At 37.6% G+C, this 25,722-nt stretch overlaps 1 protein-coding gene across 1 annotated transcript in view; it reads right to left on the bottom strand.

The window, feature by feature from the left end:
* The window catches only part of lrrc45 (leucine rich repeat containing 45), a 40,847-nt gene that overhangs the window by 13,210 nt on the left and 1,915 nt on the right, over positions 1 to 25,722 (bottom strand). Inside the window, exons 3-14 of the mRNA XM_057825162.1 lie at positions 20,236 to 20,297; positions 20,081 to 20,151; positions 19,788 to 19,966; positions 16,508 to 16,636; positions 14,762 to 14,874; positions 12,004 to 12,062; positions 9,640 to 9,717; positions 4,517 to 4,652; positions 4,283 to 4,360; positions 4,088 to 4,199; positions 3,925 to 3,995; positions 780 to 872 (exon numbers count right to left, since the gene is read on the bottom strand). Of these exons, the coding sequence (XP_057681145.1) occupies positions 780 to 872; positions 3,925 to 3,995; positions 4,088 to 4,199; positions 4,283 to 4,360; positions 4,517 to 4,652; positions 9,640 to 9,717; positions 12,004 to 12,062; positions 14,762 to 14,874; positions 16,508 to 16,636; positions 19,788 to 19,966; positions 20,081 to 20,151; positions 20,236 to 20,297 (1,181 nt within the window). The remainder of the gene's footprint in view (positions 1 to 779; positions 873 to 3,924; positions 3,996 to 4,087; positions 4,200 to 4,282; positions 4,361 to 4,516; positions 4,653 to 9,639; positions 9,718 to 12,003; positions 12,063 to 14,761; positions 14,875 to 16,507; positions 16,637 to 19,787; positions 19,967 to 20,080; positions 20,152 to 20,235; positions 20,298 to 25,722) is intronic.

The raw sequence follows: 25,722 nt of genomic DNA, 5'->3' as shown, positions 1-25,722 counted from the left end.
CTGCAAATATATATGAATATCTCCACATTTGGTGATTTGTGTGTATCTAGCATAAAATTTCAAAATTTTATAGCCGTTTTAAGTTTTGTTATACTTGCATAGAAAAATAATTAATCGGGATTTTGTTAGGGAACAACTTTGTTGGAGATTGGGCTGATTGTGCCATTTTTCAGAGCATCGGAATCGGGTGGAAAGGATCGGGTTTTTAATATTAAACATCTATATATGTGTATCCGCTTCATGCTCGGACAGTGCCACACCCTCCCTCCTGCTAATTAGTGCGGCCGCTGGCTTGGTACATAAAGTTCACGATGACTGACAGGTTTGTAGCTTTGATCTTGCCTGAGAAGCTTAGTAGCTCTACAATCAAAGGCCCAAATGTGTCAAATCGTCGTTAAACTTGCATCAGTGTGCTGTGGCGACTCATTGTGTAAGTGAGAGGCTGTTCTCTGCAGCGTGAGCGTCAAAGCGTGAGTGGACTCACTCATCGAAGCATGTCATAAAGACAAGCATTTCTCTCGTTTTCTACGTGATTTTTTTTTTCCAAAATAATTCACATTATGAAAGCGGCACGGTGGCACAGTAACATTTTTTGATTTTTTTTTTCTTTTTTTTTAAAAACAAAAAAAACTTTTTTCAGTATTGGATTGGGAATCTGTATCGGCAGATTCTCAAAATCAGGTAACTTGGACTCTGGTGCAAAAATATGCAGTTGGGACTTTTTTCCACATCCAAATGTTATTGAATCTTTAATAACATGTGAATTTAAAGGTTTTTACCTCCTCTAGTTGAATTCTTTGTCCTTCCAATTTGAAGATTCGTTCCTGTAGGGCTTTCTCACTTTCCTCTCGATGCCGATTAACATGTTCAACCTGGATGAAGATAGCTGTTATTTTCTACAAATTTTAAAAATACAAATTAAAAAACTTTTGACTTGCTTTCCAATGCTAAAATAGCTCATGTAAGAGAGATCAAACTGTAGGGATGGTTTTAAAAAAAACAACCCCAAAAAAAAACAACAACAAAAAAAACCATTTTTTTTTTTTATCAGAAGTGATTGGATTCACTGCGCAAACATATATACCATATCTTTTGGACAATAATTCGCAGTTGTTTTTTATAGTTTGAAAACTAGAGTGCTCCAGAGCGACTTCTTTGTGAAATTATTCAGGCGACGACCTGACCAAAATGATCTCTTGGTTCTATATTTTGGGGCTCACAAGTCAGTGAGAATCATTTTTTTGCACTTTAATATTGGCGATAAATAATGGCTGGTCATACACTAATTAAATGTCATGCACAATCACGGAGTCGTAACAAACCTAAAATTATCACATAACGAACTAAATAGCATAACTAGCAAGTAATTGTCAACTGGTATTGTAGCTGAAGAATAAGAGTGCAACAGTTCTCCTTTACTCCCGGGGGCAGTAGAGGTAATGCGCCTAAACCAAGATGACCAAGTTTAATTGATCACTACTAGGAACTATCAAATGCAGTATTACGATCACTTTTTGAAGTGTATATAGTATATATTTTAAAATCAGGAAATGTTTATTTTTGCCTTAGCCCTGGGCTGAAGTCATTGAAACACTGAGTATGTATTTTGCATGAATTCAAGAGATGCTTTTTCAATTTTGGAATGATTTGCACTTTTATTTTATTTTCGCCAATACAGTATAAAAATACATTTTATGTGGGAGTGTCTGTTCACTGGTAAAGAGGTTTACAGAGTTGGTCAATTCATGACCTGTGTGAGTGAACAATGTAAAGTCACGGTTGCTCCTCGGACAATATATCCACAAGTCTTGAGCCATTAAGAGGTGCAAAAAGCAATCCTTCCAATGGCAACCGTGACTTTACATAGTTGGGGAATGGTGTACCGCACGCATGCTATTTTTAGACCGTGACGTCGCATCGTAAAGTGGAAGTAAAACAGAAGTGGGACATTATAGACCTGCCCTCGCATAAAAAAAAACATGTTAATTGTACTACTTTTCTCCGGTAATCTTTCAAAAACGAACATGCCTATCACATATTGCTTTTTTGGAACTTGTAGAAACGACTCTAGACATTACGACATATGAAGGATGCTTTCTTCATACTTCCCGAAACCAAAAAACTCGGGAGGAAAAAATGTGAAGAATGAATCAACTTGCGCGGACTTTTAACGCCAGCTCGGCAGTAAATATTTATGCAGTAAACATTTTGTTGGGTTGGCATTGTCTTTCAGAGGACAAAGAGGTAAGCCATTTTGATATTTTTAACTTATTTTTTAGCGTGACATTGTCCGGTGCTGCTTCTGTCTGACAATGAATGACCTGAAAAGAATTAAAATGATATCTGACTGCCACTGTTACATTTTCTGTTGTAAAAAAAACACTTTAGTGAGGGGGAAGTGTAAATAAATTATAGAATTAAGTTTTGTTATCAATAAAAAAATTAAAAGTGTTCGTTGGCTGTCACTGAGTAGCATTTGCGATCGCTACACAAAATATAAATTACCCCCAAGAATGGCCAGAGACGTAGGACAACCAGAGGATATAATATATAGGAAAGTATGGCATAACTTGCCTAACATGGCTGAATCCTGCTGTTTCCTGTTAAGACCAACATAAGGTTGTAAGTTTTTGTTTGAGCAAATATGTTTGTTCATGCATTCGTAATTTAGTTTAGAGGTGTATTTAGCAGTTTTTTTTAGGGAATATGTGTTTGAACTAGGGTTGTCAAATGATTAAAATTTTTAATCAAGTTAATTACAGCTTAAAATTAATTAATCGTAATTAATTGCAATTCAAACCATCTATAAAATATGCCAAATTTTTCTGTAAATTATTGTTGGAATGGAAAGATAAGACACAAGACGGATATATACATTCAACATACGGTACATAAGTACTGTATTTGTTTATCATAACAATAAATCAACAAGATGGCCTTAACATTATTAACATTCTCTTAAAGCGATCCATAGATAGAAAGACTTGTAGTTCTTATAAGATAAATGTTAGTACAAGTTATAAAAATTTTACATTAAAACCCCTCTTAATGTTTTGGTTTTATTAAAATTTGCAACATTTTCAATCAAAAAATAAACTAGTAGCTCGCCATTGTTGATGTCAATAATTACACCATGCTCACTCATGGTACTATCCCATAAAATCAATTGGACCCAAACTCCAGCAGAGGGCGCCAAACACCAAAAAACAAGTAACAAGCGGACATTACACTGTACTGTCATTTTAGTCTGTTTGAGCGGGGCATGTGCGTTAATTGCGTCAAATATTTTAACGTGATTAATCAAGAAAATTAATTACCGCCCGTTAACGCGATAATTTTGACAGCCCTAGTTTGAACGATTTGTGAAGAGCTTTGTTTAAAAAAAAAAAAAATAAAAAAAAAAATATATATATATATATATATATATATATATATAAATAATATATTTAAAAAAATATAGCATTTAAGCCAGTGGACTTTTGTTATGGAAGTTAGCCAATGTTTTTTTTCGTTGTTGTACTTAGATCCTATTGAATTATTTTTTTATACTGTTTGAGGCTAAGCTCAAGGCACATTTAATACTCTTTTGAAAGTGCAATCTTAGGAAGGCAAAATAAATGTTATTACGAGATAAACACTTGTTTTGTTTTACATCTCCTTGAATTTCTTCTACACATTCAATTTTCGCAATCCGAATACTCCATTATTCTAACTAACTAATCGATAGATTAATCAATTACTTAAATAATGGATAGCTGCAGCCCTTGTTTATATCTGTGAAATACATAGTCAATAAATGATGTGCGTTGTAAATTACACTACGGGTGACGTTGTAAAAAAAAAAAAAAAAAAAAAAAAAAAAAAAAAAAAAGACGACGCATGCAATGTGTCTAAATTAAGTCCATTTTAAATCTGGGGGAATACCTCTCTTTGTCGCAGATTATCCATGTCCTCAAGGCCTTGCTTGAACCTTCGCTTCTCAATTTCCAGGTGGTCTGTGAGTAGATAAGGTAAACAATGTAGTTCCTAGTTTCTGTATTGGAAATGACATTGTGAAAGAGGTGGTATATTGTTCACTGCTTAGTGCCTTCTGCCTGTGCAAGTTTAAGCTTCAGCTCAGCTGTGGTGTTGGTCATGTCCTGCTTGATCTCAAAAAGCTGCTGCTGGAGGGATTTGCATTTGCGCTCCCCTTCCTCCACCTGACAGATATACACAAAAATGTCAATAGCCATTTAAGGATAATTATCTTCTGGATGTGTCGGTCAAGAAAGAATTGCTGTACCTTATTTTTTAGTTGCACATTGGTTTCTGTCAAGTTTTGGATTTCTCTGATAAGCTTTCCTTCTCTGGAAACAATGTCCTAAAGGAGCAGAAAATGTCATAACCTTCAAGTTAAATGAAAAGTGTGAAATAGTGAAATAGTCAATGCTTACAGTGAAATTTATTAAAAATGATCCCAATTATCTTGCCTGTTCTTTCAGGAAAATTAACACAGGGGTGTTGCCGTTTCATCTACCTCATGTTCTTTTTTCCTCTCTCTGATCTGTGCCTCTATGAGTTGCTCCTTCTCAACCTTCAGTCTTGCTATTAGCTCAGCCAGGCTGTGATTTTTCTGCTCAGAGAGAGCAAGGGCAGCCTCCATCATCTGCAACCTGCACACCGTATCAAATCATTAAATATTTGTTGCAGGTGATACATAAAGGCAGTGTTTGTATTCCAGAGTCAAGGGATGTGAGAATATGGAAAACGACAGCTCCTCATCAGTCATAGAATCGACTAGCATGTATGAAACTTCCTAACCCTTTAAGGTCCGGGCCTGTTTTGTCCTTTTTTGCGTGCCTTTGATGTTGCCTTCATATTTCAAAGAAAGAATGGTTCACAATAGCGTGGTTGGGTCACTTTAATCAGGTCAATATGATATGATAGATTTTTGTATTGAAGTTCAGCCAGATCATTTGTGCTTACAAGTAAACATTAACCATGTCCCCCAGGAAAATGGCAACCAGAGATTGTGGTGCGGAAAAGAATGGCATTAAAACAAAGCAATAAATAAATAAAACATGAAGAGAGTGTACATGTTAGCGATTTTTTTAAAGCGTAAAAGTTCAGTTGTTGAATGCATTAACAGAAACTATTAATTCTTAAGGTGAAAAAAAATATTCATGGTATGAGCACTAGAGCTGTCCCGACTAGTCGACATAGTCGACGTAAATCCATCAACGAGCACAACATCCTGTCGAAGGTTAATGAAGGGTTAAAAAAATATATGCGTGGAAAGTTCAGAATGTCGGACGCTTGGTATGCAAGCGGGGAAAGCGGCACAAAGCCAAAAAAAGCGCACCAGAGTCCAAAACATTGACTTATTTTTAAAGAAACAAAGGAGGGTACACTGTTGTGTCCTGTCTCTTCAATGCCAAGCTTGGCTGCACGTCGGCCATGAATGATAACGACAGGAGATTGTAAGTCCATCTAACTAACTATTGACATGTTTTATTTAAGTTGCTAAGCCTGTCGCAATGTGCAATGAGTCCATTTATCGCATGGTAAATAAAAATGAGGCCGGTCATTTTCACGTCTGCGTTTTATCGCTGCGCGCGCGTGCATGCGTACATTTGCGCGTGCGTGCTGATGGCATATGAGACTCCAGTTCTTTTCTCTCATCAACACGCCGTAGAATTAAAGTTCAGACATACAAAATAAGAAAACACATCTATATTAAACACTATATAAGTTAGCATTGCTACATTGAGGTGAATGGGGAAAAAAGACGACCTACTTTAATCGGTGTTCTCTATAAAACAGACAGCCTTCTCCAAAACTTGCAGTTAAAAGGTGACACTTCAAACATGAAAAATCGCTGGTTAACAGCATTTGCAAAAGGAAAAAAAAAATCTATTACTGACACCACACGCAATGACATAAAGTGCTTTTTTTTGCGGAGTGTAAAGCTTAAATTAGCGGTTTAGCAAACGTACTTCCGGTGCACATTTCAAAATAAAAGCATGTCATGTTCGTCATATAAATAACGATTTCTCGAGTTAATCCAACATACTTCAGATTCTACACTAAGAATACCTTTAAAATGACACCCTTTATGAAAATTCTGATTGGCAATGAATAATTATTATAATACTGTTATATATAGTACTACAGTATACTATAATATTAATGCTAGGTATTTTTAGAATTGTTTTGAATCATGTTGGAAAGGTGAAGTCAGTGTTCTGAATCTGTTTACATTCCATTTTTTTGCACAAGTTAATTCTATCAGCATTTGAACTCATTGTTTATTTGTAATTTATTATTGTTATTTATCTGTTTATTTGTACTTTAATAAAGAATTTAAGTGTTCCAAAATGTTTTTGTAAATTGATAAGCGTGAAAAAAAATTTCATTGCTAAATTAGTAAAAAAATAAAATAAATAAATAAATTAAAAAAAAAAAAAAAATATATATATATATATATATATAAGATTAGTCGACTAATCGTAAAAATAGTCGGCTGACTAATCGGGAGAAAATTAGTCGTTTGGGACAGCCCTAATGAGCACATTCACATTACAAGCTTGGTCTTGGAACAGATTGTGTCTACTGCATGCATAATTTTCTACCCCAAACTTTCCAAAAATTGCAGGGGAGATAAACCCATGTAGAAACCCCAAGTTAGTTGATGGGTCACGGCAATGTCGATGATTAAATTAATTGATAATTTTTTATGCTTCATTTTTCTCTCAAAACTGCGTCTTTACAGTGGGGCAAATAAGTATTTAGTCAACCACTATTTGTGCAAGTTCTCCCACTTGAAAATATTAAAGAGGCCTGTAATTGTCAACATGGGTAAACTTCTACCATGAGAGACAGAATGTGGAAAAAAAAACAGAAAATCACATTGTTTGATTTTTAAAGAATTTATTTGCAAATCATGGTGGAAAATATGTATTTGGTCAATACCACAAGTTCATCTCAATACTTTGTTATGTACCCTTTGTTGGCAATAACGGAGGTTTTCTGAACTCTTCACAAGCTTTTCACACACTGTTGCTGGTATTTTGGCCCATTCCTCCATGCAGATCTCCTCTAGAGCAGTGATGTTTTGGAGCTGTCGTTGGGCAACACGGACTTTCAACTCCCTCCACAGATTTTCTATGGGGTTGAGATCTGGAGACAGGCTAGGCCACTCCAGGACCTTGAAATGCTTCTTGCAAAGCCACTCCTTTGTTGCCCTGGCTGTGTGTTTGGGATCTCATCTTCAATGCCCTTAAAACAGGAGCCATTAATACAGGTAACGAGTGGAGCCTCGTTAGATCTCGTTAGAAGAAGTTAGACCTTTTTGACAGCCAGAAATCTTGCTTGTTTGTAGGAGACCAAATACTTATTTTCCACTCTAATTTGGAAATAAATTCTTTAAAAATCAAACAATGTGATTTTCAGTTTTTTTCCCCCACATTCTGTCTCACATGGTTGAGGTTTACCAATGTTGACAATTACAGGCCTCTCTAATCTTGTCAAGTAGAAGAACCTGCACAATTGGTGGTTGACTAAATACTTATTTACCCCACTGTACCTGCCTGTTTGAAATGACAAATGCTTGTCATTGATGCACATGTGCAGTAGAAGTTAAGCCTGTCGCAATATGCAATAATTCCATTTATCGCACGGTAAATGAAAATGAAGGCGGTAATTTTCCCGCTGCGATTTATTGCCTCACGTGCGTGCATACGTGCGTGCGCGTGCAGCAGATTTGCGGCGGCGGATGTGCTGTTAAAAGTTCGGCTTCCTTGTTACCAACAGCGCAATAACTTCTGGGTATGTTCGTTTTACACATTTGAACCTAGCCTAAGGCTACGTTCATACTACAGGTCTTAATGCATGAATCCGATTTTTTCGTGTTTTTCCGACTCGAGTGAGGCATTAACTTAACGGCCTGAACGTGACAAGTCGCATAGAAGTGGACCATTTCAAATCCAACTGGGTCACTTTCGTATGTGGTCTAAATCCAATCTGGGCCACATTTTTCCAGAATGTGGTTGGCGGTCTGAACTTTCAAGTCTCCCGAATTCATGCAGCAATGACATCAGCAAAGCGAAAGCGGCAGGCGGGACGGGAGCGATGTTGTTGTTGTTTATTGTCATCATCATAATCGGTATCATTGACAGTTACAAGATAGCATTGTGATAAGATTAATTAACCCGAAGAAACGACAAGGGCTGACGGGAGAAGCCTGGGTTTATTAAATCCCGTCCCCACCCTATGTAGCTGTGCATTAGCTTCTAGCTTGAACTCCGCTTTTATGCACGAAGCGGGCTTGAACACGGTCATAAAAAACATAAATGAAGAAAAGGCAATTTTCGATTTTAATTCTATGCGCCGAATGAGCAATATTTCAGTATTGCTTACATGGCCGAGACGGGGCAAATTGACACAGCCACGTCATGTCACGCACACAAGTCAAGGCTTATGTGCGTGTGTGTATGGGTTCTATCAGTCCATATAAACTTTGAAAATAGGACTAAAGGGGGACTATTAGCGTCTGTTATTTGTGTCCTCTTTTTGGAAATAAAATATGATCACCCTGTAACGACATACAGCTAGCATGTGTCATTTGTTTTGATGCTTCTGTGCATGCGGTCACTTTGCTGAGCGTATCTCGGACTGCGAATTAGTGCGTATGCGTGATACTTGAACGGGCTCCATGGACAAAGGCAGTCTAAAAACCAGACATGACAAAAAATCGGATTTGTGCATTAAAACCTGCAGTATGAACCTAGCCTTAGTGAAGCCAAATTTTTGTTACTGCTACATAATGAATCTATTTTTCTCTGTTGTCGTTGAAGTGCAATTGTTTGTGTGACTACAACTTTATACCTCTGTGCCTAAATGCTTAAGTTAATGACGTGCAATTTTATCTTTCCTTGAAAAAGACATTTTATTTATTCTGTGTTTCTGTGCGGTATTGATATTGTTGCCTTTCACTTAAAAGAGGCATGGTCTATTGTTTTTAGTTGGGATTTCTTGAAAAGTATTTTTGAATTTGAGAATAAACGTTTATTGCATTTAAAGGAGTGTACTTAATACTACTTAATATTATTAATATATACTGTAATCTTACTGTGTTATTGTAAATTGGTTAAAAAAAAATTGTTGGGAGGGCACAATAAAATCGCATATCGCAATAATTTATGAGATAATTTATCGCCCACTAAAATTTGTTATCGCGACAGGCCTAGTAGAAGTGATTCACGACATCTGTGTTGAGGCACATGCACAGCAGTGTTCTTTATTTAGTAAACAAAAGCAGTAATGGCTAACTGTCATTTCTAATCGCTGTCAGTGTACTGGTGAGTGATCCGGTTTTATTTTCACATACCAAGTGAGAGTCAACCTTCCACTGAGCAAACCTGTTACTCCGCCTCATTAGATAGAGGGCTAGTAGCTAAAAGAAATTGAATAACGTCTATAAATTGGTGGAAAACTAGTTTAAAACATAGGCTAAAACCCTGCCTACATTTAGTCAGCATAAGAAAGTCTTAACCTTCGCCAAATCCCTTAGACTTTCCCAGTGAACCCCTGGGGTTCAATCGAACCTAGGTTCAAAATCACTGGCATGAAGTCTACCTGCAATGAAAGAAATCATCATACCTCGCAGTGAGGGAATTTACAGCTGACTTCCTCTCATCTAGGGTTTCTTGGAGTTGACTGATCTGTACACTTGTGGACCTATCAAGTTAAAGAAAACATAACAAAACAAACAAAAAATAAAACATACAGTATATTCTCATGAGGGGCGGCATGGTGGAAGAGTGGTTAGCACTTCCGTCTCACAGTTCTGAGATCAAGGGTCCAAAAGCCCGGCCTCTGGCCCATTTGAATGTTGTCCCAGTCATTGTTTGTTTTGCCAACAATGACGATAACGAAAAAGTTCGTCGACGAACATTTTTTTTCATAATGGGATGAGCTAAAAACTTGTCTTGGGAGATTAAAACATAACGAGACAAATGCCAGTTTTTGTCTGACGAGACGAAAACGTTTCAGTCATAAGTTCACAAAGTACACATTTTATTAATTTAAGTGTAAATTAGCCTGGTTCGTCGCAGTGTTTGGTTGTGTCACTCATGTGACGTGCTGCACCCCTCTGCTAACCGGTGTACTATCCAGGCTTGCTTGTTTTGAAACACATGGTAAGATTTGTTTTCTTATCTTGACAAGATAGAATATTCAATATTTCCTTATCCTTTAAATGTCTGTGCTCTGTGATTATCACACACTAAATAAAACTGGTAGCCTTAGCGTCGCATTCGTGCTCGTGTTAGCATTAGCATGTGTGGCAAGCATTTTCTTAAACTCACGGCAAACTTTTTTTTTTTTTTTTACATGCAGTTCCTGGCGTCCAGGTGGGTATATTTAATTGATAATACAATATTGTTTTCCTTCTGAGTGTGTATTGTCAACACAAAGTTGCCATTGTCCTTGTAGATGCTACAATATGTGCTCCTCTGTTAATGTTCATTTGAAATTGTTGGAAACATTTATTTACATATTTTTAGACTAAAACTTTTGCATATTAAGTAATCGTCAACTAAAATTAGACAAATTTTGTCAACAGAAACATTTTAAAATGACTAAAACTGATAAGTATTTTCGTCCAAATGATTAAGACGAAAATTAAACGGGCTGCGGAAAACAACACTGCTACCTGTGCCTGCCTGGGTTTTCTCCGGGGATTTGGGTTTCTTCCCACATCCCAAAAACACGCATTGTAGGCTGGTTGAACACTCTAAATTGTCTTTAGATATGAGTGTGTGCTTGAATGTTTGTCGCTGTCCTTGTGCCCTGCGATTGGCTGGCAACCAATTTAGGGTGTACCCCGCCTCCTGCCCATAGTTAGCTGGGAAAACCTCTGACACCCCTGGACCCCTCGTGATGATAAGCGGCACGGAAGATGCATGTACAGTGGGGAAAAAGTATTTGATACACTGCCACTGGGAAAACCCATTGGCAGTGTATCAAATATTTGTTCTCCCCACTGTATATTGTCATGAATGCCATAATTCATTTGATCAAAATTATTCGCATTGAAATAATTCTACATCTTACGGAAAGTAATGCTATTGCTGTTAGTGATCATATTGAACTTTTCCAGAATAATCAAATGAATTTGAGAAACAGAAATTTGAATTTACAGTGCCTTGCAAAAGTATTCGGCCCCCTTGAACCTTGCAACCTTTCGCCACATTTCAGGCTTCAAACATAAAGATATAAAATTTTAATTTTTGGTCAAGAATCAACAACAAATGGGACACAATCGTGAAGTGGAACAAAATTTATTGGATAATTTAAACTTTTTTAACAAATAAAAAACTGAAAAGTGGGGCGTGCAATATTATTCGGCCCCCTTGCGTTAATACCTTTTGCTCCAATTACAGCTGCAAGTCGCTTGGGGTATGTTTCTATCAGTTTTGCACATCGAGAGACTGACATTCTTGCCCATTCTTCCTTGCACTTTAAACAGAACCCTGAGACTATCATAGAGCAGGTGCATTTATACGGAGACTTGATTACACACAGGTGGATTCTATTTATCATCATCGGTCATTTAGGACAACATTGGATCATTCAGAGATCCTCACTGAACTTCTGGAGTGAGTTTGCTGCACTGAAAGTAAAGGGGCCGAATAATATTGCACGCCCCACTTTTCAGTTTTTTATTTGTTAAAAAAGTTTAAATTATCCAATAAATGTTGTTCCACTTCACGATTGTGTCCCACTTGTTGTTGATTCTTGACAGATAAAAATTAAATTTCATATCTTTATGTTTGAAGCCTGAAATGTGGCGAAAGGTTGCAAGATTCAAGGGGGCCGAATACTTTTGCAAGGCACTGTATCTGTAAACCATAATAACCTGAGATTCTTTGAATTTCTGAAACGACTGACAAAATCTACTGACCTTTGTCACAATATACATATATATATACATTTTTCGACCAAATATGTATGTGTTCTCACCTGTTTGATTTACCCATTTCCTCTCTTTGCCTGTCAATGGTCACCATCAAGTTTTGGAACTGAGAAAGTGGAGGAACAAAACAATCAATTAAACGCAATAAATACAAACAATATAAACCCGAAGAAGCTAACTAAAACTGGCATTATGACTTGAAGGGTGAGTTTCAAGTCATACTACAGAGAAAAAAGGAAAAATGTCAACTAAGTAGTTGTTGAAGAGATCTAATCCACTTGCTGGGTGAATTGAGTATACAGTGATCCCTCGCTATATCGCGCTTCAAACTTCACGTCCACGGTCCATCACAGATTTTTTTTAATTTAAAAAAAAAAAAGAAAGAAAGAAAAAATATAGTATTTTATTTAAAAGTGTTAAGATATATGCATGTATACATGTACAAGCCATTGTTTTCTTTTAGTATATCTCATATATATCATAGTTATTAACACACCCATTTAAACAATTTTTTTTTAATGTAAATAAGTTCCGCTTCTACTTTGTGGATTTTCGATTTTTGGGGGTTACTTTCTCTTTAGAATTAATTTTTATGTTTCAAATACAAACATAGCAAAGCGTTGGGCATATTTGCTGAAAGTAGAAACAAAAAACATGGGTACATGTGCCCACCAGTACAGGCGATGCGATTGCCATTTCCGTGCTATCCACAATCAGTAGGCGCCGAATTGAGTATTATTGGGATGTACATTTAATTCATATGGGGTCCTATCTCCGTCAAAGCTGACCAAGTGGAAACACAGACAAAGAGCTTTTTCTGTTGAAAATTCTTGTGAATAAACACTTAAATCATTGAAATCTTTATAGATATGGATGTAAAAGAGTCTCGATTCTTGGTTAAAAAAAACAACAAAAAACGTGCAGTTAGCATTTATTTTACGTAAGGCGGAAAACACAGACAAGACTGAAAAAGCAGTTTCTGCTCTTGCACCCCTCTTTAAAATAAACTGCTGTATTTTAAGCCAAAACAACTGTTGTGTTTGATAGAACAATATGTCTATATGCTGCCATAGTAGATTCATTGCGCATTAAGCCCCCAAACTATTTTTAATTTGTCCATTTTACCCTGAAAATCCCCGTTTACAGACGTCGCGCAACCGCTTTTGTTTCAACCCAGCCATAAAACAAAGGTAATTAATTATATTCATTATTCAGGATGTCTGTCGTGTTTAGCTTAGACTCATTAATTGATGTCTAATATTTCGTTTGAAAAAAAGAACTTTCGAAAATTTTTGCACTTGCATATTTTAAACTTTTAAACAGATTATGTCACAATGAAAAAAATGGCGTCTGTAAAAAAGTCACAGATATCTACCTCATAACTATCGCTTAATTGTATTTTTTTTTTGTTATTGTTGCATTTTCTCCGATATGTTAGATGATAATCGATCAAAACAAAAAAAAGAAAAAAGAAAAATAAAAAATGTGTAAAAGGGTAAATATATGAAAACGAAAATCTCACCCACTCCTTGATGTCTGCGATTTCTGCATTGCGACCCTTGTTATATTACCAGGTTTCACCCATAAAATCCCCAAAGAATCCAGCTGTGGCCATTCATAGCTGTGTCTTGACACTCAGTGATCATGCTACATGGAGTTTTTGGATCGAAACAAGGTAAGCACGCGATAATATCTCGTTAAAGTCATAGCGTCTGTAATTCTTCTCTCGCGTGCTCGCACCTCCAGATAGGGTTTTGCTTTTTTAAAAAACATAAAAAATAAAAAAAAAAAAAAAAAAAAAAAAAATGCCCTCCTGTTCAAAAATTTTCTTCTCCCAGAAAATTGAGATTTTAAGCTTTCAAATGATGTATCACACATGCATATCGGACAATTTTGAAAGTTGGCTAAATTGGGCGTCTCAAAGCGGAACTTCAAGTCACCTGAGTGTTTTCCGCTGTAAATATTGCGAACTATGATGCTACTTAGTAAGCAAATTAGCGGCCGCCTTATGTAAACAAAGAGCTTTTTCCGTTAAAAATTCTTGTGAATAAATGCTTAAATCCCTGAATTCTTTTTAGATAAAGACGTAAAACAGCCTCGATTCATGGTTAAAACCCCAAAAAAACCAACAACAAAAAACCGGACAGTTAGCATTTATTTTACATAAATATTGCAAAGTATAATGCCAATGCTGTAGCCCAGTGGCATCAAACCGATTCCACAATGGGCCGCAGTGGGTCCTGGTCTTTTTTCCAACAGTTCAACCAATGAAGTTTCTGTGAAAACAAGCAGCACCTGACTGCAATCAATTGTAAGACACCGGATTGGTGAAAGGCTGTCCAACTGATGGACTTGAACAAAAACCCGCACCCACTGCGGCCCTTAAAGGACCGGTTTGACACATGTGCTGTAGCCGCTAATTTCTCCCATTGATTTTTTTCAAACTTTTCAAAATGCATGCATGGTACGAAAAATATAATAACTACCTTGAATCTTCGAATAAATCACTCCTGAGACAATCCTTCCTGTTTGTATGCAGTACAGCTTTCCTACTTTTTCAACCTAAATTCGGCATTAGATCGCTGCATGTGACCGACTGCTAATAAATGAGTGTGGGACGGCCCTCTTTGGGAAGGCGTGACGCAGTGAATGGGGAATGTGTCACGTCAATATATTATGAAGTGTATGGTCAGGCGCACCAGCCATGTCCACATTTAAGAAGTCGGGTGGAATGAAATGAGCCAGATGCGCTAATCAAGAGCTAGAAATGGCCCTTCATGACCCGTGGTTTAGTGCTTCAGCTACCTGACGTCCCTTCTCTTGCTTCAGGTTCTGAATCTCCTTGCTGAGGACCTGCGTTCTGCTGTGGTTTTCTCTCATAGTGGATCGTTGATCTGTGTTGCGACCAACAATATGCTCTGAAAGGGTTAGACAATATAAACATTAGCAAAAGTGTCACTATCCAGATTTGTTGAAATGCTCTTTCTCACAGTGCTTGACTGCAAGTTAATTTAAGGGCACATTTTCAAATCACTGTACGTGCATTTAATGGGCATTAGAGATATAATATTTGGTCAAGCAATTTTCACATTTTTATTCATTACTGAGAAAATCGAGATATTGTTTCAGCAAGAAGAGATATTGTATTTGGGACATCATAATAACAATGCACTATTGCCACCTACTGGTTACATGAAATAATGTTTTACATTGTACACGTACCTAGGGCTGCAGCTATCGATTATTTTAGTAGTCGATTAATCGATGAACTAGTTAGTTCGAATAATCGAGTAATCGGAAAAGGAACATGAAAAATTAAAATACCTAAGCTGAGCTTCAAACGGTATTAAAAAAAAAAAAAATGAGGATCTATGTACAACAAAAGAACAATTGGCTAACTTACATGGCAGAAGTCCGCTAGCTTAAATGCTATAAAATGCTAACTTTTTTTTCCCAATGCTCTTAACAAATGGTTCAGACTCATATTTCCACAATAAACGGCTAAATATACATACAAACTAAATTACGAATGCATTAAAAAACATTAGCCCAAAGAAAAACTTAGCTTACGTTGGTCATAAAAGGGAGCAGTTGGATTCAGCCATGTGAAATGAGGCAGACCAGAGGGCAATGTATCCACCTTCATCAATAAACTAAATTTAAACACTTCAAAATAAAACATTACAACGCCACTTTATTAAACGAATACTCGAGGCAACAAAATTTAATTCGAATATTTTTTTTCTAATTGAATACTCGAGTTAATTGATCAATCGTTGCAGCACTACACGTATCGTATTTTCCCAACTTTAAGGCACACCTAAATATGTTCAATTTTCTCAAAAGCTGAAAGTGTGCTTTATAATCCGACACGCTTTATAAAAGGCTCAATTTTTGTTAATCATGGCATGACAATCCCTTTAACGCAGCTTCATCTAGTGGATACATAATGAAACCCCTAGAACTACTACAACTGCGCTTTATAATGCAGTGTGCACTATATACGAAAAGAGTTTTCAAAAAGGCCATTCATTGAAGTTGCGCCTTATATTACGATGCACCTTATAGTGCGGAAAATATGGTAATTTTATTTTATTTATTGTATTGTCAACACTATAAGGCGTACCTAAAAGCCTTCCATTTTTTCAAAAGGACACAGTGCGCCTTATTATTCGAAGCGCCTTATATATGGATTAATATTGGTTAATCATGGCATGACATTCCCTTGAGTGCAGCACCAGCTAATGGATGTATAACGCAACCCCAACCACTACTACCATGATGACTGCACCTTATAATGCAGTATACACTTTAGGTGAAAACAGTTTTCAAATAGGCCATTCATTGAAAATGCACCTTATACTACAATGCGCCTTATTGTGAGAGGGTACAGAGAGCCGTGGGTTGCAGTCACCGGGACTTGCTATCAAAATGATTCGACATTTATCGGTGTAGATGGCAGTCAATATATTAAAAAGAAATGTTTTGGCAGAGTACAACAAAAATTCCCCTGAGTGAAAAAAATGAAAAATCAAACATATGCAGAAATACCGAGAGCTTTGAATGTGTCACTTGGTATGTTGTTCCCCGCCAAGTCCAATTGCTCAAGATTGTGGTTGCTCTTCAAAGCCTCCAGGAGACACCTGCCACCAAGGAGACCAATATTGTTCCACCTGAGATCTGTTGACAGTAAGCGTAAAAAACAAATGTGAGGAGTGAATTTATAGACTTCTTGGCCATTCTGTATATTGCCATTATATAAAGCATATAGTGTATATACTGTGTAGATATTATTATCCTTCTGCTGTGAATTGGAATAGTTTATCAATAGTAGACGTCCAATCCATTCAAAGTGAACGTTCAATCGTTGCCATCCCTCCCACTTCAAATGAATTGTACGTCTATTGCGGTCAACGGCAAACAATGAGTTCAATTTTAGGGCATATTAGGTCATTTGTTGTTGATTTGCAGTCACTTCCTGTTGATTTTGGGACCTTTCTGGATGACTTTCTGGAGATTTGGCAGCACTTCTGTGTCCCTTCTTGATGATTTTTAGGCTGTTATTGGTTACTTCCTATTGATTTTGGGTTACAGAACAGGTAGTGACCTGGGAATATACCCCAAAAGAATAGGCAGTGACTCATATACGCAACAGGAAGTCACCTGTAAATGCCCTAAAATGAACAGAAAGTGACCTGTAAATGCCCCGAAAATCGGTAAGACTGGCTATGATCCCTCTCAGTCTAAATGTATTGGGCATTTAGCACCGTCAAGGGAGCCATTGAGTTAACAGACACACTATAATAGTGGAAGATTTTGGTCGCAACTTGTTGGTTCCTTTTTTTTGTTTGTTTTTAAGTGATACCTTTTTAAAGGGATCCACGTGTATAAAGACTCTAATGAGGTACAAATGTTCTATTGTACTAAAGAAAGAAACACATATTATTGCCGTTAATTTAAAAATCTATAATATTTAGTACATGTTTTGACCTACGGAGGCCACCATATTTTACGTGCTTAATGCAAGCTGGGGGTGAGGACACGGTTTGGGGGGTACTGGGAGAATAGCTATGCTTGATACTAGCAAAGCTATTACGACTGGTTTGTTACAGAGCTATGGGATGAGTTCCTGACGTTGTACCTGCATCTAATTTCAGCTCATCAGCAGTGTCTTTAAACCGATCCTAGGCGGGTTGCCAATATATTGACTTGCTGCTATTTGACAGTTTTCCTCGATACCTTCATTGCTAGTTGCATCCGTGCCTTAGTTTTTTGTTCGCCTGCCTCTCATCACGGCCTTCCGTGTTTGTTTGTTTTATTTTTAATATTGATCCCGACCTACTGTCACGGACCCTTTTTTTGTCTTCCTTTACGCGATCGCCTGTTTTTTTGTGTGTGTTCAATAAATGTTTGTACGCAATCCGTCTGTTATTTGCTGTCTGCTTTGGGATCCAACCTTGTTTTAGCATTTGCGGACTGTGACACATTAGTTGGTTTTCATCTGAGGACTTGAGCGTCTGATTGCAGCTAATAGATCAATAAACAATACACATGCTGACGATGTAGAAAAAAATAACATTGTCCTTGTGGTGTTAGCTAATTTTACTGAACAGTGCGCTGTTGAACCTTACCTAAATGCAGCGAACGTGCTTTAAGTACAAATAAAATAAACGACAGTCCTCTTACATCTCAATGTGCAAAATAAGGCATCATGATAAACTGCTAGGCAGAAAATGATACGAATAGCCAGCAATCAAATCATCAATCAGTTTAATACAGTACATTTATTAATTCGTTTTCCGTGTCGTTTATCCTTCTTAAGCATTTATTTATGCCGTATTACAAGGCACCATGTGTTTATGATGTAAGGTGTATGGTGTATGATGTTTATTTGGCACCTTCAGAAAATTAGAGTCTAACTAAACGAGTGTTTATTTCCCGCCACAAAACCTTCGGGAGCAACATCTGATAAGGGCACAAAATCTGAGAACCCTGGCAGGATGATGATCAATCAGGACAGCGCTTTTACGTGACAAAAATATGACGGTTGGCGACCTGGTTCCAATCGGGTGAGGCGGCACTAGAGGTGCACGATAATTATCGGTCCGATAATTACCGGTCCGATAATAGGAATTATGACGTAATCCCAATAAATCCGATAACATAATATATTATCGGCCCTATTAATAATATTTTTGGCACAGTGTCGGATTGGGATGTGTGTGTTTGTTTCCACTCCTGTTTTTCCAGTATGCAAAGCTTTGTTACTGTCTTTGTTTTGTTCATTATAATAATGTTCATGTCATCATGAAAATTCTGGTTCAGTCAAAGGCAAATCTATGCTGAATCAACCACAAGTATTTTTGACCTACAGGTGTTCAAAAACTCAGGTGAATATACATTGAAAAATTATAAATATATTATCGGTTATCGTATCGGTATCGGCCTTGAGGAGGAGGAAGTTATCGATATCGGTTTCAAAAAATGGATATCGTGCACCCCTAGGCGGCACCCTCTTGGTCACGGAGGCGGAGCCCAATAGACGTCTCGGTTGAGGCAAACTTTTCGTGTGCTGTGAGGCTATCTGTAAAAGTAATCAAACTGCCGTGTTTCATTGGATATCCTAATCATATGTAAAGCACACGACAGCTCTGGATGCTAACAATCTCCATAAACATATTTGAATAAGTTTGATCGCACAATAGCTTACCATGAAGATCTGCAAACAAAAACTGGAGTTCTTGACAGCAAACACTCTCCTGCTCCGTCACTAGAGAGGGAGAATGTTTGCTGTCACTGACACTAGACAAACTTGCCACATGAACACGACCGGTTTTGTCCTACTCTCATCTCATCCCATCTTTCCTGTTCATTTTGCTTTTGCTGCTAGTTTTGTGAAATATCAACAGTGCTGTCCTGCTCATTAACGTTCTGCTCGGGTTCAAATTGAAAGGGTTAAATAGATGACATGTTTGTTTCCCTAAAGAGTCATATTCTGAAAGCCCAGCAACGCCACCCGTTTACGTCACCGCCAAGCGTGGATTGCGACCTCAACAACAATGGGGACCTACCTATGACTTATTTTACAAATTTGATAAAACACCAAAACATCAAGAGGGTTTTTAATATCAAATTATTAACTCATAGTACTAACATTTATCTTGTACGAACTACAAGTCTTTGTGTCTGTGGATCACTTTAAAACAACATATCAATTCTTGGCAGGAGCATATCGATAACCTTTTGGGATACAAAGTATCACGATACATAACCCATTTCCATATTTTTGTCACACCCTTAGTAGATACAATATTATGTGTGTATGATTTACCAAGTGCTTTCAGGTTGCTGTTGTGTTTAAGTGCCTGCGCAAGCGCCAACATTCCATGATGGTTGATCTGATTATTCCGCAGGTCAAGATGTGTAAGCGCACTGTTAGAACCCAGACCTTCGCAAAAGATAGTGAAGGCTTCATCCCACACTCCGAGTGCATTCCAGTCTAGCACTAACCTGCATACAAAATGTTGAGTGGACCACAGTTAATCAAAGTTCTTGTTGTGATGTACATTTGAAATACACACAGTATATAACAGTAAGATGCAGAATAATAGACGGCGTTCTTACCGAATCAGAGTATTGTTTCGTGCCAGCAGCTTTCCCAAAATCTCAGCCCCTGATGATTTCAGGTTGTTTCCCTGTTAAAAATAATTTTCACAAAGACACTTTAAAAAATACATTTGGCAAAAAACGTTAATACAGTGTAATTTGTGAAAAGTTACCTTTAAATCCAAAACTTTGAGCGATGTATTGTGAAAAAGACCAGCGAGAAGAGCTTTGGCACCTAAAAGTCAACACACAAAGAGGTGAACATACAGTGCTGGCCAAAAGTATTGGCACCCCTGAAATTCTGTCGAATAATAATAATTTCTCCCAGAAAATGATTGCAATTACAAATGCTTTGGTGGTAATATCTTCGTTTATTTTGTTTTGAAAGAACACATTAGAGAATGGGAAAAAAAAATTAATCATTATCATTTTACACAAAAAAATGGGCCGGACAAAAGTATTGGCACCCTTTGAAAAATCATGTGATGCTTCTATTATTTGTGTAATTAACAGCACCTGTTACTTACCTGTGGCACATAACAGGTGGTGGCAATAACTAAATCACACTTGCATCCAGTTAAAAAGGATTAAAGTTGATTCAACCTCCGTCCTGTGTCCTTATGTGTACTACATTGAGCATGGAGAAAAGAAAGAAGACCAAAGAACTGTCTGAGGACTTGAGAAGCAAAATTGTGAGGAAGCATGGGCAATCTCAGCGCTACAAGTCCATCTCCAAAGACCTGAATGTTCCTGAGTCTACCGTCCGCAGTGTCATCAATAAGTGTAAAGCCCGGGGCACTGTGGCTAACTTCCCTAAATGTGAACGGAAAAAAAAAATTGACGAGAGATTTCAACGAAAGATTGAGCGGATGGTGAATAAAGAACCTCGACTAACATCCAAACAAGTTCAAGCTGTCCTGCAGCCCGAGGGTACAACAGTGTCAACCCGTACTATCTGACAGCGTCTGAATGAAAAGGGATTCTATGGTAGGATACCCAGAAAGACTCCACTTCTGACCCAGACACATAAAAAAGCCAGGCTGGAGTTTGCCAAAACTTACCTGAAAAAGACAAAAACGTTTTGGAAGAATGTTCTCTGGTCAGATGAGACGAAAATAGAGTTTTTTGGGAAAAGGCATCAACATAGAGTTTACAGGGAAAAGAAATCCATCAAAGAAAAGAACACGGTCACCACCGTCAAACATGGCGGAGGTTCCCAGATGTTTTGGGGTTGCTTCGCTTCCTCTGGCACTGGACTGCTTGACCGTGTGCTCATTATGAAGTCTGAACACTACCAACAAATTTTGCAGCATAGTATAGCGCCCAGTGTGAGAAAGCTGGGTGTCCCTCAGAGGTCATGGGTCTTCCAGCAGGACAATGACCCAAAACACACTTCAAAAAGCACTAAAAAATGGTTTGAGGGAAAGCACTGGAGACTTCTAAAGTGGCCAGCAATTAGTCCCGACCTGAATCTCATAGAACACCTGTGGAGAAATCTGAAAATGTCAGTTTGGAGAAGGCACCCTTCAAATCTCAGAGACCTGGAGCAGTTGGCCAAAGTAAAATAGTCTAAAATTACAGCAGAGCTGTTTAAGAAACTCATTGATGGATACCGGAAGCGGTTGTTCGCAGTTATTTTGTCTAAAGGTTGTGCTACCAAGTACTAGGCTGAGGGTGCCAATACTTTTGTCCGGCCCATTTTTGGAGTTTTGTGTAAAATGATAATGAGTCAATTTTTTTTGTCATTTCTCTTTTGTGTTTTTCCATTACAAGCAAAATAAATGAAGATATTACTACCAAAGCATTCGTAATTGCCATCATTTTCTGGGAGAAATTTAGCACTATCTGACAGAACCGCACGGTTGGCAATACTTTAGGCCAGCACTGTTAATCTGACATTAGTAGATTGTTCTTTTTGGAGATGCGTATGTGGCAGCGGAGAAGTTTTTTTTTTTTTTTTTTTTTTTTTTTTTTAAATAAACAGCGAGTTTTGACAGTTGGCGTTATATTTTCGGGATGAAAGCACCGTATGCCGGAACAGTGTTCCGGCCCCAAAACTCATGCCGGTACGGAGTTCCTGCCCGTTTCGGCCCACTTTCACCTCTGACTGTACCATGTTTGGAACTTTTATCCAAATAAAATAAAAACAAACATTTTTTGGGGTACTGGATCGGGACACGGTATCGACAGATTCTCAAAATCAGGGGACTCATGTGCAAAAATATGTGATTGGGACATCCCTAATTCTATCTCTTCCTCATTTTGTTCATTTTCAAACCTTGGTACATAGGCTACTGAAGGGAATAGTATCTTTTCTCTTATTTACCGATCGACTGTTTGTATTACTCTAACACAGGGGTCCCCAAACTTTTTCCTGTGATGGCCACATAACCCTTCTCTTCTCTGATGAGGGGCCGGGGTCAGTTTGTAACAGAAAAAGTGTGACGATTGCAGGAGTGCCTAAATGTAAAAATGTATTGTTTTTCAGAAAGCCACAATCAAATAACCCTTTCTGGATTCTTCACGGAACCAAAGTAAATAAAATAAAAATGATATAATATAATATAGTATAATATAATATAATATAATTAGGGCTGTCAAACGATTAAAATTTTTAAGCGAGTTAATCACAGCTTAAAAATTAATCGTAATTAATCGCAATTCAAACATCTCTAAAATATGCCTTATTTTTCTGTAAATTATTGTTGGAATGGAAAGATAAGACACAAGACGGATATATACATTCAACATACTGTACATAAGTACTGTATTTGTTTATTATAACAATAAATCAACAAGATGGCATTAACATTAATATTCTGTCAAAGCAATCCCTGGATAGAAAGACTTGTAGTTCTTAAAAGATAGATTTTAGTACAAATTATAGAAATTTTATGTTAAAACCCCTCTTAATGTTTTCGTTTTAATAAAATTGGTAAAATTTTCAATCAAAAAAATTAACTAGTAGCTCACCATTGTTGATGTCAAGAATTACACAATGCTCATGGTGCATAAAATCAGTCGCACCCAAGCGCCAGCAGAGGGAGACAAAAAACACAAGTAACAAGTGGACATGACACTGCTGTCATTTTAATCTGTTTGAGCGGGGCATATGCGTTAATTGCGTCAAATATTTTAACGTGATTAATGAAAAAAATTAATTACCGCCCGTTAAGAGCTGTCAAAGTTATCGCGTTAATATAATATAATATAATATAATATCTAGTGGTGGGACTCGATTAAAATTTTTAATCGAGTTAATTACAGGGTTTGTAATTAATTAATCGAAATTAATCGCATTCTAATTGAAAACCATATATTGACAAAACAAATCGTGTTCTCAATAAAAAAAAGCCTTTTTGAGCTTAACAACAAATTTATTACTGTTAATATGTAATGTCATCAGCATACAATTGGTCAAAGTGCTCATACAGCTATTCAGGTTTAAAGTGTTTCAGGCACCCGGATTATTTATGTTCTTTGAAAACATTTTTCTTTAGATAGTTACTGTTTTTTAACTGTATACATAACTACTTTTCAGTAGTTACAAGATAAAACTATGAGGCATAAAATATTGCCAAATATTTTCTTTCAAATAGTGAAATGTAAACACTGATAATTAAACTGCAAGAAAATAACAAAGTGCAACACTTCAACATTAAGTTATTCAACAATCCGTACCAATTGTTTTGACTTTTCGTTCAATCTCCCAGGACTCAGCTACCGAAAAAAAACTGGTCTGCACAGTTTACTGTTTAGCGTCTGTCGTTGGCTTTTTGCACAGTCAGGACGAAAGACGCCAAATGCCATTCATTGTTGACAACTTGTATTGTATGTGCGGTCACTCCGAGATAGTTAGAATTGCTCAAGAAAGTCCAGTGGTCCCGTGTCAAACCAACATACTCGACAGACTTCAATCGGTCTTCTTTGGTCTGCTTTTCGTCATCGAATAGCAGCTTGCACAAGCACCGGCCGAGGCAGCCCGCCGGGTGCAACCGTGACCGCCAAGCCGACCGTGCCGGGACCCTCGCTGCCGCCGCGCCCTGGTTAAAGGGCGGGCGGGAAGAGGGGGACGAGGAAGGCGCGCGGCCGCGTCGGCAGCTTGCACAAAACAATGCTCTTGTCCATTGTCCCATCAGGATGCGTTTTATAGGGGAAAACTAGTCCCTAACTGTCCAAATAAAATGTCGCCTCCCATCACTGCTGCTGTTAGCGTTTGTTTGTGTGCGTCAGATTTACCGGCGTACCAGAAACACACGAGTAGGAAGGTTCCGCATGCGGACAAATGGAACTGAAACAATTAATTGCGTTAAAATTTTTAACGCGTTAAAAGCTTTATAATTAATTAATCGAAATTAATGCGTTAAAGTCCCAGCCTTAATAATATCATATCATATCATATCATATAATATAATATAATATAATCAGGGGTGCACATAATTTTTTTGCCCAGGTTCTCAGAGGAGGACCTGGAGATGTGACTTGGTCCTCATTGAGCTTGAGAGCCGACCCACCTGATGCGATAAATTTATGACAAGCTTTACTTAGAGCCAATTAACTTTGATTAATTATATTAACAGTTAATGCTTGATTAACATCAACTGGCACAACAAAATTGCCATTACTTTGAAGTGAAATGTAAAGAAATAAACATAAAAGCACCAATTCAAAATAAAGGGCATTATGCAGCTCCCACATTAACTCCAAGCCTTTTTAAAAGTGGGATGTCCTCCTCATAAGACCTCATTGAACGTGCATGTTTAGCTTTGTAAAATGAGAGCAAAAACACGTTTGTCAGTGCATGTCGCTGTTCATTACCTTTATTCCGCCCTATTCCGCCACATGTCCATAGGGCGAGTGGGGTCCTGTTTGACATCGATAGTTTGCTTAATTGCCACATGCTCTCTGTTTTTTTCGTGCTTTTCAAAGTTTGGATGGCTGAAATTCTTTGACCCTACATAAAATGCGTTGCTCTAATCGGCGACATTGGGATTCTCACGGCACATTTTGTACCGCATTTCCGTGCGAGCATCATTCGCTTCTAGCCATGGTACCTCCTGTAGCCACTTTTCAGCAAAAGTCCTTTTTTTCGGTAGCTCCGGTGACGTCTCTGTCGTCTGTCTGTCTTTTGACAGGGGTGGGGGAACACGGAAGTAATTACTCAGTGTGGCCTGCCTCATCGACATTTTGAGAAGTTATTTTCTCGTGTCCGCCGCAAATAGAGTGGTCAGCCATCGGTACGCAAAAGCGTATGGAAGCCGTTGAGGGCCAGCGCGTTTGTCTACGTCCAGTACGCATGTGCGGACCACTTATGTGCACCCCTGAATATAATATAATATAATATAATATCATGTAATATAATATAATATAATATAATAATACTGTATTAATTAAATAGATAATAACCAAATAACCATTGCTCAGTTCTTCACAGAAAAAAGCCAGGACATAAATAACTCTATTGAAAAAAAAAAAAAAATTTTTTTTTTTTTTACAATTTTTTTTTTTGGTTTTGTTCAGGGGGCCGGACCAAATGTGGCTGCGGGCCGTATCCGGCCCGCGGGCCGTAGTTTGGGGACCCCTGCTCTAACAAAATATAATCAATCAGTGAATTGTATTGTTTCTCGGATTTCCTGTTTGCATTACTCTAAAACACCCAC

The sequence above is a fragment of the Corythoichthys intestinalis genome, chromosome 21 (genome assembly GCF_030265065.1).
Source record: "Corythoichthys intestinalis isolate RoL2023-P3 chromosome 21, ASM3026506v1, whole genome shotgun sequence".
Lineage (NCBI taxonomy): Eukaryota > Metazoa > Chordata > Actinopteri > Syngnathiformes > Syngnathidae > Corythoichthys > Corythoichthys intestinalis.
This window is presented reverse-complemented; position numbering and strand designations above follow the sequence as displayed.